Source organism: Mytilus californianus, unplaced genomic scaffold, assembly GCF_021869535.1.
Source record: "Mytilus californianus isolate M0D057914Y unplaced genomic scaffold, xbMytCali1.0.p SCAF_4, whole genome shotgun sequence".
NCBI lineage: Eukaryota > Metazoa > Mollusca > Bivalvia > Mytilida > Mytilidae > Mytilus > Mytilus californianus.
The window spans coordinates 105,909,106-105,922,046 of record NW_026262690.1 but is presented as its reverse complement, the minus strand read 5'-3'; the positions used below and the strand labels follow the sequence as shown (position 1 = coordinate 105,922,046).

The following is a 12,941-nucleotide window of genomic DNA, read 5'->3' as shown; positions in this document are numbered from 1 at the left end:
TGACATTTTTTACCAAACAATTATGACTTCACTCTCAGTCTTATCTTAGATAGCATTACTAGAAAATCTTCTCCAAATCATGATCTTTCCTAGTCATAGATAAACAGCTTCAACCTAGAATATTTGACAAAGATTATGAACTTTCATCGTATTTTCAGTACTAAGCAGTAACATACCCTTTACTTCACATAGTTCTTAAGATCAAGTACTTAGCTAGTTGACCAAATTTTGGTATGATTTGCCAAACTTTTTTTAAATGAATAACATTTATATGACCATATTTCTGAGTCCGACTTAATTTTACCTTTATGATATTAGATACGACAAATCTTTTATTTTGTGTGAAGGGAGTTTGAGTTCTACTGTTGATCAGAGACACATATGTGGGAAGACAAATAACTGTTGGTAAATAAGAAGACTTATTACTGGTGGTAGGTGGTAACAGTAAACACAAGAGATCTATACACTTTTAATTGCAAAATGAAAAAATCTCACATTTCAGATTTTATAAACAAAAGCTGTTTGATAAAGTTCCTCATCACTACCATCAATTATATGACTTGACACTATCATCATTCCTGTTTCTCTGTTGATATCTATTGCATAAGGATATTTGATTCCATCAGCCTCGGACAATATTGTCTTACACTTTTTATAATCTGGTGATTATACCGAGATACCATTGTTTCCACGAGAAACTATATAAACAAAGCCATTCTTGTCTAATGCAAGTCCTCTTGGACTGACAATACTATGGTGCGTAATTGACCAGAGTAGTTCTCCAGTACTTTTGAAGCAGCGGACGATGTTTTCCGCGGTTAAGGTACTATAGATATTTCCTTTGAATAATGCAACATGATTTGCCAAAACTTTTGATCTGAAGCCCTTCTTGTCATTCTTCTCATTATTCAGATTTACTGTGGTACTGTTGTATTCCATACTGGCGAAGACCAACATTTGACCATCACTTACTACTGAACCAGATTTACAGATGTCCATTTTTTTGATAATTTCATTTTTGTCTACATCCACCAAAACCGTCTGCCTTTCTGATCCTAATATGACAGCCACTGTATTAGTTCTAACAAAGCAAGTATCAAATGAGGATCCAGTAAATGCCACTACTTCTCTCAGAAACATGCCATCATTTCTGAACAGCAGCAGATGACTTTTATCCAAGCTGCTATCAAGAATTGAATATTTACCGTCAGGTAAAATTCTACAGGCAAATATATTAATAGACTTCATATATTCTGGAATTGTCAGCTTTCTTAACATGGATGGCTTTATTTGATCAATATCAGGAATTGCTTGAACTAGGTTCTGTGCTTGATCTTTACTTCCAGAGTTGACTTGAAGGGGAAACGGGCTGGTATTGAGATTGATAACTCCAAATGATTTGACATCTTTTAAAATTGATTTTAGCTCAGATGAGATGGTTACTTCTAGGTTGTTTTCATCTAATTGGCCTCCACTTTTTAAAGGTTCTATGTATTGTGCTGCTTGAGATGTAGTTTTCTCGATTTCTTTCAGACCAACATACATTTGTAGCTCAGTAGCATATTGTGTCATTTGGGAAAACTCACTCTGCAATTGGCTTATCTGATTGGCTTGTGTTTTCAGTTGTTGTAGTAAAGTGTTCATCTTAGATTTCAGCTGTGATTGCTTTGATTCTAGGTCATCAAGAATTTCTTGTTCTAATTTGTTTAAGAAATCATCTATTGACTTCCTCATGGATCGAATTTGTTCAGAAGCTTTCTGTTTCTGAATATTGCTGGTTTTCATCCTACTGTTCAAATATTTGATAATCTCTTCAAAATTTTCCATCACATCTTTCAAATCTTTTTTGAAAAGCTGAACTGAAGCAGATGATTTGACCTGCTTTAGAATATCTGACAGTGGTTTCATTTCTTGACATTTCTGATGTTTATCAGTGATGCATATGACACAGCAGGGACAGGCATGGAAAGAACAGTAAATTTCAAACTTCTTTTTGTGGTCTTTGCAGTGGGAACTAATTTCTTGCATAAATTTCGGTAATTTATTGAAGTCTTTAGTAGAAATTGTTTTGTGGTCTTTAGATGTTTTTAACTTTTTGTGATGCTTTTCACAGTCTGTACAAAGGAACACCTCACATTCTATACACCATGTGACAGCTTCTGTAGATGTTCCATCATCATCATAACAGAGAGAGCAGATTTTCCTATCTGATGAGGCCATATTCTCTCTTTTTGTTTCGGAAATTAAGTGAAGAAAATAAAAGAACAGTGTTTTTAAAAAATAAATAATGATGGCAAACTGCTCAAGCACCAAGAACCATTTTGATTAAAAGAGAAAACACAGTAACATAGTACTAGCATGTGGTAACATAACATAGCACAAATGTAGCATGACTTTTAAAACATTTGAATCATAATGGCAATTTTCAGATTGATTCTATACCTATATAGAGTTATTTTCTTTCAGAATGATAGCTCTTTCTTGAATGAAATGTGCTTCAAGGCATAAACAAATGACCTGTAAAAAGTCATTAGTTTCCCTTATTAAAATGCAACTACAGTTTGTTATGCTTTTTGAACCTTTGAATAAACTTATCTTTATTTAAACAAGGCAGACTTCATACAGGAGCTTCTTAGAAAAAAAGAAAAGAAAAAGCTAGCATAGGAAGGATGAAAAGAAGTCAGCATTATCCATTAACTTCATATTCTGCTATAAAGGTGATGCCCCCTCACTAAATTGTTCAAAGTTTAGTGAGTATACTGAATGTATCTATCCCATCAAACAGATTTTTTTCGTTTGATAAAGTCTTTGCATTCATGACTGATATTGATAACTTCAAGGGTGGATAATACAGCACTATTGCCATTACTGTATTACACCTGCAATTTACTTACTTACTTATTTATTTATTACAGAAATGAATACTTATGGTCCTACATCCTGTCTATAGATATAAGAAGATGTGGTATTAGTGCCAATGAGACAACTCTCCATCCAAGTCACAATGTGTAAAGAGTTAACAGTTATAAGTCAAAGTTCGGCCTTCAACACAGAGCCTTGGCTCACACCAAACAGCAAGCTATAAAGGGCCCCAAAATGACTAGTGTAAAACAATTCAAACAGAAAAACCAATGGTCTAATCTATATAAAACAAAAGAAACGAGAAACACTTATGAACCTCATCAACAAACAACAACAATTGAACAGGCTTCTGACTTGGGACAGGTGCATAAAATGCAATGGGTTTAAACGTTTTACCTCTATTGGCCCTTAAAATTGCAAAATCAAAAAGTATTTAAGTCTATCAAATATTATCCTTCAGATGTTCATGAGAGTGATGGTAAATACATAAGTCTGTCAAAAATGAGAATAAATATTGTCAATCTGGTTTGAAGGATATGGATGGGTGGTAACTTGACAGGATTGGAATGGGCATGCCCAATATTGACAATTTTCACTTTACCGTTCAGGAGTAGTATGGTCCTTGATTGTTTTGAAAATGGCGCTTTAAGTTTATTTTTGAACAGTAACTTATAAACTGCAGAACCAATGCTTTTCACATTTTAATGTGTTGTTGACAAAACTGTGGTAAAGGTTTGATGTTTAGGATTTTCATGTTTTCCATTCAGGAGTTATGGCCCTTGATTAATTGGAAAATGGCACTTATGTCGTTTCAATGCAATAACTTGAGAACCATAGAACCAGTCCTTTCGAAATTGTTTTTTGTTGTTACTGATGAAAATGGAGGTCAAGTATGATATTGAAAGAAAAAATCACATATTTGCTGTTAAGAGTTATGACCCCCAATTGCTTTAATATGCAATAATATAAATACTAGATACAATAACAAGAGGCTATCAAAATGACAAAAAACTAGATTTTAATTACATTTATTACTGTCATTGTTATAACAAAAAATAACTCTTGAAAGGAACAAGTAAATATAACAAATGAAAAGAATTGATTCAATGAATCTATGTTAACACTTTTATTAGTCTTTCTTCACATCTTGAAGTTCAAAAGGATCAATTCTCAAATGGAAAGTCCCTCCAACCATATGTTAATATGGCCATTCTTAGTGGGGAACAATGTGAATATGTTTAGGGTTTTTTTAATTGTCCCATAGAAATATTGTTGTTGATGGGGAGCTCTTGTGATCTCTTTTGGTTTTTTTTTAATACCTGTTTGGACTTGATTTAAAGCTTGATATAAAGCAAATAATGTAGTGGTGGTGTGACGCATATACTTCGAGGAAGTTCTCCAAAACGAAATTACAAATTCATCTACATTCAGGTCCGTATGCTCCACAGAGAGTCAAATTGTAAACAAGCATATCACTGCCACTACCCAGCTTAAAGCCTCTTTCGAACATTTGAAAGTCCCTACTATGTACTGGTTACCTAAATTGCACAAAAAACTATTTAAATTTCGTTTCATCTCCACATCTAGTAAGTGTTCTACTACCAATCTATCAGTGCTTCTAACAACCTCCCTTACTACTATCAAAGAACTTGTTATTAACTTTTGTAATAAAGCTTATGAAAATAATGGTATTAATTATTTTTGGAGTGTTAAAAATTCTTTAGAGGTTTTAGATAAAATACATGCTTTTGATGGTCCTTTTAATTCTGTTGACAGTTATGATTTTTCTACTCTCTATACTACACTTCCACGCAATCTTATCAAGAAAAAGTTTTCATATTTGATTAAATGGTCTTTTGAAAAATCTCAATACAAATTTATTTGCTGTAACTCGTTTAAAGCCTTTTCTGTAACAATAAAGGAAAGTATGCTAGATACACTTACTGGAAATGTGAAGATATGATTGAAGCTTTAAATTTTCTCCTGGACAACATATATGTACATTTCGGCGATAAAGTGTATGACAAGTAGTAGGTATTCCTATGGGCACTATCTGCGCCCCTTTAATAGCAGATTTATTCCTGTATTGCTATGAATCTCAGTTTATGACCAAACTCAGTAAAGACACGTCATTGTTACATTTGGTTGATACATTCAACAACACCTTCCGTTATCTAGATGATATTTTTTCGTTAAATAATCCAGAGTTCTCTAAATATACTACCGAAATTTACCCAATAGAACTTACTTTAACCAAATCTAACATAAACAGCAGTATTTGTCCTTTTCTGGATTTGGACATTTCAATCTCTAAAGGAAAACTCCATACGAAAATTTACGACAAAAGAGACGATTATTAATTCCCTATTGTTAATTTTCCTTTTTTAGACGGCGATGTTCCTTTGGCTCCATCATACGGTGTTTATATATCCCAACTCGTTCGTCATGCCCGTGTGTGAAGTGATGTCATAGATTTTAACGAACGTAATCAATGCATCACTGGTAAATTATTAAGTCATGGATTTCGTTACCATAAATTATGTAAAACTTTTGCTAAGTTCTTTCATAGATACAAAGATTTGATTAGTAAATTTGGTTGTACCTGTAGAAAACTGATTAAAAACAGTATTTCAGATCCTAAATTTTACGGTAATATTGTACTTAAAGCGCGGAAATCACTATGTGATCCGTGTAAACTCATCGAACCTTTAAACAAACTTATTAGTAAAGGTTATCTTACCAATGTTGTAATTAGATCTTTGAATATAGTTTACATTGGCACTTAAATATCGATTTTGTCATCAGCAAATTAAAACATAACTAAATTTGTTTTCTTTTCAAACGGGATGTATAAAGACACACCCACGTTCATTTTGATCTATAAAGAGGTTAAACTCCTAACTATCCTACTGTCTGTCGATACATTTATTTTGGGCATTGCACTAGTCATGTCTTCTTTGACTGTCCATGACGTTAAAATACTAAATCCTTGGGATGTGTTTTAGTTGATTTTAGTCTCTGATGCATGATTTTTTATTATTAATTGTTTTGGCTTTTAACTAGCTGTCAGTAACTGTGAGTACTCTCAAATCGTACTTTCTTGTTTATTTGACCTGTTGATACTAATTGTAATGCTTTTTTGTTATTTAATGTTATTCAGGGTTATATCTGGTCTATATACCAGCTTTGATAAGTGTTTGGTATTACTATAAATTTTCACTTCGTACTATGAACATCAAAATTATTTATTTGGTAAAAATATTTCCTTTCTCTATTGGAACTGTACACGTATACCTAACAACAAAATTATTTTCATTTACCTGTGTTTAAAGTTATTGCAAATGGCTGATATTTTTGTTTGAGCTTATTGTTTTTCTTAAATTGTTAAACATTTCATACCGATATAACATGTTACTTTTATTATTCTTCCCTTAGTTTATTAATTTTTTTATTTGCATTGTATCATAGGTCAAATTTATTTGTTCAGTGTATGTTCACTGGTGTTAATATGTCCTTTGATTGAGTTAAGCTATTTCAGTTGATATTTTATAGTGTCTCTTTCTATGTTGTGATGTTACACTATTGTTTCAGAAAAAGGGTGAAGGTTTGGTACCATTAAAATGTTTAAACCCGCTGCATTTGTTTGCACCTGTCCTAAGTCAGGAATCTGATGTTCAGTAGTTGTCGTTTGTTGATGTGGTTCATAAGTGTTTCTGGTTTCTTGTTTTTTATATAGATTAGACCGTTGGTTTTCCCTTTTGAATGGTTTTACACTAGTAATTTTTGGGGCCCTTTATAGCTTACTGTTCGGTGTGAGCCAAGGCTCCGTGTTGAAGACCGTACTGTGACCTATAATGGTTTACTTTTATAAATTTTGACTTGGATGGAGAGTTGTCTCATTGGCACTCATACCACATCTTCTTATATCTATATTGTCCTGCAGATGTTTTATGTTTTTGTGTTGTTTGATTTCTGTTTCATTATCTAAAATAAAAAAAAAACAAACACATGCTTACCCTTAATATTGGGATTGCTGGTGCTCTGGAAAAGGAATTTCGACAGGGAAGTAAAATGTCCAATAAATGGTACACCTACCTTGGATAATTGATTAAGATATATCTGAATTAAAGGTTAACATTTGAATGGTTGGACATATTCCAATTTAGAATATTTTACATAGCTTTCTATTTGAAGGTTCCAATTATTGTAATGTTATGGAATTAGTTAAGTGACAGAGAGTCATTTAAAACTGCAGATGTGTACAGAAACAATATATAGTTGGTCTTTACTTCAAATTTGATTTAAAATATTCTTGGTTCATTCAGATTGACTTGTTTGTAGGTCAATTTTGCTGTTCAATTTATTATAGTTTTCAAGTTTAAACTTACGTATATTTGAATTGTTCAATTTATTTTATTCTCTTTAGCCAATACAATATAGGTAATATATATAAACCAACAGTAGTAATCAATATTGCTGTTCAATAGTCATAAATCAATTAAGCGAAAACAAATTCGGATGACAAACTGAAACCGAGGGAAAACATCAACTATAAGGGAAAACAACGATTGTTTGTTAGTTTTTTCTGAAACATCTTAAAGCTGCTTCTATGGTTATTGATACTTTGTTTAGATAAAAGTCTTCAAAACCATTTTTGTCTAATTCAATTCCTAATGGAAAGACAATGTTATGGTGCTGATATGTCCATAGAGGTTCTCCAGTGCTATTATAGCAGCAGACTTTGTTTGCATCTTTTTTGGTACCATAAATATTTTCTTTGTATAATGAAATGAGAAATACCCCCAGTCTATCTAAGATTGTATGAGACATGTCATTAAGATTCACTATGGTACTTTTCTTTTCACTTGTGATAATCAATATTTGACCATCACTTGCTTCTCCATGCCATGCATGAGAAAGTTCAATTGTTTAAGTAGTTTTTTTTATGCCCCCGCGACAAAATGTCGAGGGGCATATTAATTTACCCCTGTCCGTCCATCTGTCCGTTGTCTGTCTGTTGTCTGTCTGGATTAGGATACATTGTTTGTCCGGCTATCTCGATCCTTCAACAGTTTTTGAGGTACAACTTTAATATTTTGTAGGATGTTCATACACATAATGAAGGTGTGCATGGCCACAGGATTTTGGTTTTTTTTTCAAATATTCTGAAAATGACAGGTAGTTGGACTTAGTAATTTTTTTGGTACTAGCTGCATAAAGAGATCATGGTTTGTCCGGCTATCTCCTTTTGCAGTTTTGGAGGTACAGCTTTAATATTTTGTAGGATGTTCATACACATAATGAAGGTGTGCATGGCCACATGATTTTTATTTCTTTTAAATTTTCTGAAAATGACAGGTAGTTGGACTTAGTAATTTTATTGGTACTAGCTGCATAAAGAGATCATGGTTTGTCCAGCTATCTCCTCCTACAGTTTTGGAGATAAAGCTTTAATATTTTGTAGGATGTCCATACACATAATGGAGGTGTGCATGGCCACAGAATTTTGATTTCTTTTAAATATTCTGAAAATGACAGGTAGCTTGGCTTAGTCATTTTTTTGGTACAAGCTGCATAAAGGCTATATCCTCCTACAGTTTTGGAGACACAGCTTTAATATTTTGTAGGATGTTCAAACACATAATGGAGGTGTGCATGGCCACAGGATTTTGATGTTTTTTTCCAAATATTCTGAAAATGACAGGTAGTTGGACTTAGTCATTTTTTTTTTTGGTACTAGCTGCATAAAGAGATCATGGTTTGTCCGGCTATGTCCTACAGTTACATCATCATGCATAGTGTTGTTTTTTTTCATTAAGGTTGATTTAAGTTCCTTTAGAATGTCTGACAGTGGTTTCATGTCTTGACATTTTTGGTGTATCAGTGACACACTGGACACAGCAGGGACAGGCATGGAATGAACAGTAGAATTCATACTTGTGATCTCTGCACGGGTTGCTTATTTTTTGTATGAATCTAGGTACCTTAAAGTAATCTTTAATAGATATTTTCTGTGTTTTTTAGAATGTTCTAGACTTTCAGTGATGTTTTTCACAGTCTTTACAAAGGAATACTTCTAATTTTGTGCACCATGTGAGAGTGTCTAAATATGTTTTATCATCATCATAACAGATGAAGGGGCCAGGCTGATCTGAATCTCTGAACAATCCCAGGTGACTGAGGATTATTAGAGTTAGTCACTTTGCTACTAGTACATAATTTAACCAGATGTACACTACTGTATTTCAAACAAGTATGTTTATATGTGCAATATTGTTGGGTACACGTCCCATTATAATTGTATGCTTACTATATTATATATGTTGTTGATGCTATATCATTTTCTTATATGCTGATTGCAATAAACTTATTACAATTACAATAACAACAGAAGGTGCAAAAGCCATATTTTCTCTAATTTCTGAAAGTTTAATATAATAATAAGGTAATAGGGTTTACCAAAAATATTGGGAAACGAGGCAATGTACATTCACATAAAAAAAGAACCTGACTACCAAGAGATAAACATGCTGACAGAAAATGAATAGATATGCCTACCGATTGAGGTGAGGTTCTTTCTGGTACTTGGCTTTCTCCACCAATAAAAACTGACTACTATGAAATAGCCAAGAGTGCTGAAAGCGCGAAGCTGAAAGTGGCTTAAGACAGCAACAATCAATAAATAAAACTAATGTCATGTCACTAGTTATCACTATCTCCAGATACTTTCAAATATAGCTCTTTTTAAACTCTATGTAATAAAATTATGAAAAGAACAGTAGGGGTTAGCGGGCAAATATTTTAAAGGCACTACATGATTTAAACCAGAGGTTTGAGTATCTGGCAAAAATTCAGAAACAGGAGGAGCGAACATCCTCAAAATGATTCTGTTTTTTTTTTCTTCAGAAAAATCCTTAAATTTATTGGTGCATTCATTGGCGTATCAAATTTTAAGCCTGGTACCTTTGATAACTAATAAAACAAAAGTTAATCACAACATAGAATATGTATAGGTGACCTATAGTTGTTGATTTCTGTGTCTTTTGATCTATTGTGTTGCGTTGTCTCATTTACAATTTACCAGATCTTCTTTTTACAAAGAAAACAAAAAACTGAGCAACACAAACCCCACCAAAACAGTGGGTGATCTCAAATGCTCCGTAAGGGTAAGCAGATCTTGTTTCAGATGCCATTTTGGGTTTACAGTTATATGATATTGCAAATTTTACAAAAACAGTTGAATATGTTTTACACATGGCTAAGTTTAACTACAAAGCACATGCACACAGAATTTCTTTTAAAGAAAATCCATCATTTTATCCAAGTCCTCAAAATATGTGCTGCTATTAAAATTAGTGTGTTCCTGTACTCGTATACACTGGCAGCTTTCATGTATGCAGTGACATTAACCATAATGTTCCCTTTTTGGCAACCACACAAGGCAAGTGTGATAAGATAAGGTAAACACACATGGAACAAAAATAAGATATAAAGACTTGTTTCTGGTGCTAACAATAAACACAAGAGATCTATACACTTTTAATTGCAAAATGAAAAAATCTCACATATCAGATTTTATAAACAAAAACTGTTTGATATGATTCCTCCTCACTACCATCACTTATATGACTGGACACTATCATCATTCCTGTTTCTCTGTTGATATCTATTGCATAAGGATGTTTGATCCCATCAGCCTCAGACAATATTGTCTTACACTTTTTCCAATCTGATGATACTACCACGATACTGTTGTTTCCACGAGAAACTATATAAACAAAGCCATTCTTGTCTAATGCAAGTCCTCTTGGACTGACAATACTCTGGTGCTTAATTGACTTGAGTAGTTCTCCAGTACTTTTGTAGCAGCGGACAGTGTTTTCCGCGGTTAAGGTACTATAGATATTTCCTTTGAATAGTGCAACATGATTTGCCAAAACTTTTGATTCTAAGTCCTTTTCATCATTCAGATTTACTATGGTACTGTTTTCCCTACTGCCGAAGACCAACATTTGACCATCACTTACTACTGAACCAGAATTGCTAGAAAGGTACATTTTTTTGATAATTTCATTTTTTTCTACATCCACCAAAGCTGTCTTCTTTTGTGATCCTAATATGACAGCCACTGTATCATTTCTTACAAAGCAAGTATCTAATGAGGATCCAGTGAATGCCACTACTTCTCTCAGAAACTTGCCAGCAATATTACTGAACAGCAGCAGGTGACTTTTATCCAAGCTGCTATCAAGAATTAAATATTTACCATCAGGTAGAATTCTACAGGCAAATATATTGATAGACTTCATATCTTCTGGAAATGTCAGCTTTCTTAACATAGAGGGCTTTATTTGTTCAATTTCAGGAATTGCTTGAACTAGGTTCTGTGCTTGATCTTTTCTTCCAGCCTTGACTTGAAGGGAAAACGGGCTGATATTGATAACTCCAAATGATTTGACATCTTTTAAAATTGATTGTAGCTCAGATGAGATGGTTACTTCTAGGTTGTTTTCATCTAATTTGCCTCCACTTTTTAAACGTTCTATGTATTGTGCTGCTTGAGATGTAAATTTCTCTATTTCTTTCAGACCAACATACATTTGTAGCTCAGTTGCATATTGTGTCATTTGGGAAAACTCACTCTGCAATTTGCTTATCTGATTGGCTTGTGTTTTCAGTTGTTGAAGTAAAGTGTTCATCTTAGATTTCAGCTTTGATTGCTCTGATTCAAGTTCATCAAGAATTTCTTGTTCTAATTTGTTTAAGAAATCATCTATCGACTTCCTCATTGATCTAATTTTTTCAGCAGCTTTCTGTTTCTGAATATTGCTGGTTTCCATCCTACTGTTCAAATATTTGATAATCTCTTCAAAATTTTCCTTCACATCCTTCAAATCTTTTTCGAAAAGCTGAACTGAAGCAGATGATTTGACCTGCTTTAGAATATCTGACAGTGGTTTCATTTCTTGACATTTCTGATGTTTATCAGTGATGCATGTGACACAGCAGGGACAAGCATGGAAAGAACAGTAAATTTCAAACTTCTTTTTGTGGTCTTTGCAGTTGGAACTGATTTCTTGCATAGATTTTGGTAATTTATGGTAGTCTTTCGTAGACATTGTTTTATGGTCTTCTGAAGTTTTCAATTTTTTGTGATGTTTTCCACAATCTGTACAAAGGAACACCTCACATTGTGTGCACCATGTGACAGCTTCTGTAGATGATCCATCATCGTCATAACAGAGAGAGCAGATTTTCCTATCTGATGAGGCCATGTTCTTTCTTTATTTCTAAAATCTAATAAAGTAGCATAAATGTACATATAAGTCTTAACCAAATTTTCGGAATTCAAACAAACTTCACAATTGAAAAGAACTATCTTTTCCAAGAAAGAAATCACACTAATTGTCAAGAAATTATCCTTGCAAAGATTGAAAATTAGGATAAATTCCAATGAAAATTTGTTTTTAGCAAATGTTAGCTTTTATCTCCTTAACCCAATATAAATAACGTTGAAACTATCATTTTCAACAAAAAAAAGTTATGGCTTAAGTAACGATGTTTGTTTTAGAATGATGTAGCACTTTTCCTAAAAATGTAACAATAAAAATTGATCTTAAGATAAACTGAAATGTGAAAGCATAATACTTTTTTTCAGAAAAAAGTCTGGTTGAAAGCGTTGCTTATATATGAAAATGTGTTGTTATTGTAGGGTTGTTGCCACAATGATTATCAGCTGAAATTTGAAAGGTTTTTGTCTCTCCTTGACGGAGTCAAAAAGCGAGACATAGGTATGCTGTTTCCGGCGGTGGCGACGGCGTCAACAATGTATTAGTTTGTGATTAGGTTTAGTTCATGGTGAACCACTAGTGGTAGGTCAATGGTATTTGGTATGCAGTTGTATTATCATTGGCACATCTCATTACCATGGAGATTATTTGGCCCCACCCCCTCAGTCAAGGTCTATTAACTTTGAAACTTTTCATAGTTTACTTGTATTAGTTTGTGATTAGGTCAATTTATGGGGAACCACTAGTGGTAGGTCAATGATATTTGGTATGCAGTTGTATAAGCATTGG

The 12,941-nt window shown here is 33.2% G+C and overlaps 2 protein-coding genes across 7 annotated transcripts in view; one reads left to right on the top strand and one right to left on the bottom strand.

Annotated features, from left to right (window-relative positions):
* LOC127737176 (serine/threonine-protein kinase Nek9-like) overlaps positions 1–12,941 on the top strand; it is a 168,030-nt gene that overhangs the window by 56,430 nt on the left and 98,659 nt on the right. The window lies entirely within an intron of this gene.
* LOC127738990 (uncharacterized) overlaps positions 458–12,941 on the bottom strand; it is a 44,007-nt gene continuing 31,523 nt past the window's right edge. For 2 of the 6 annotated variants that reach the window (XM_052250506.1, XM_052250505.1), the window contains one exon: positions 458–2,130. In XM_052250506.1, coding sequence (XP_052106466.1) covers positions 667–2,130 — 1,464 coding nt within the window. In that variant the 3' untranslated portion in view covers positions 458–666. Of the gene's footprint in view, positions 2,131–10,389; positions 12,160–12,941 lie in introns of those variants that run through there. The other 4 variants (XR_008000234.1, XM_052250502.1, XM_052250503.1 and 1 more) reach the window with 3 other exon arrangements.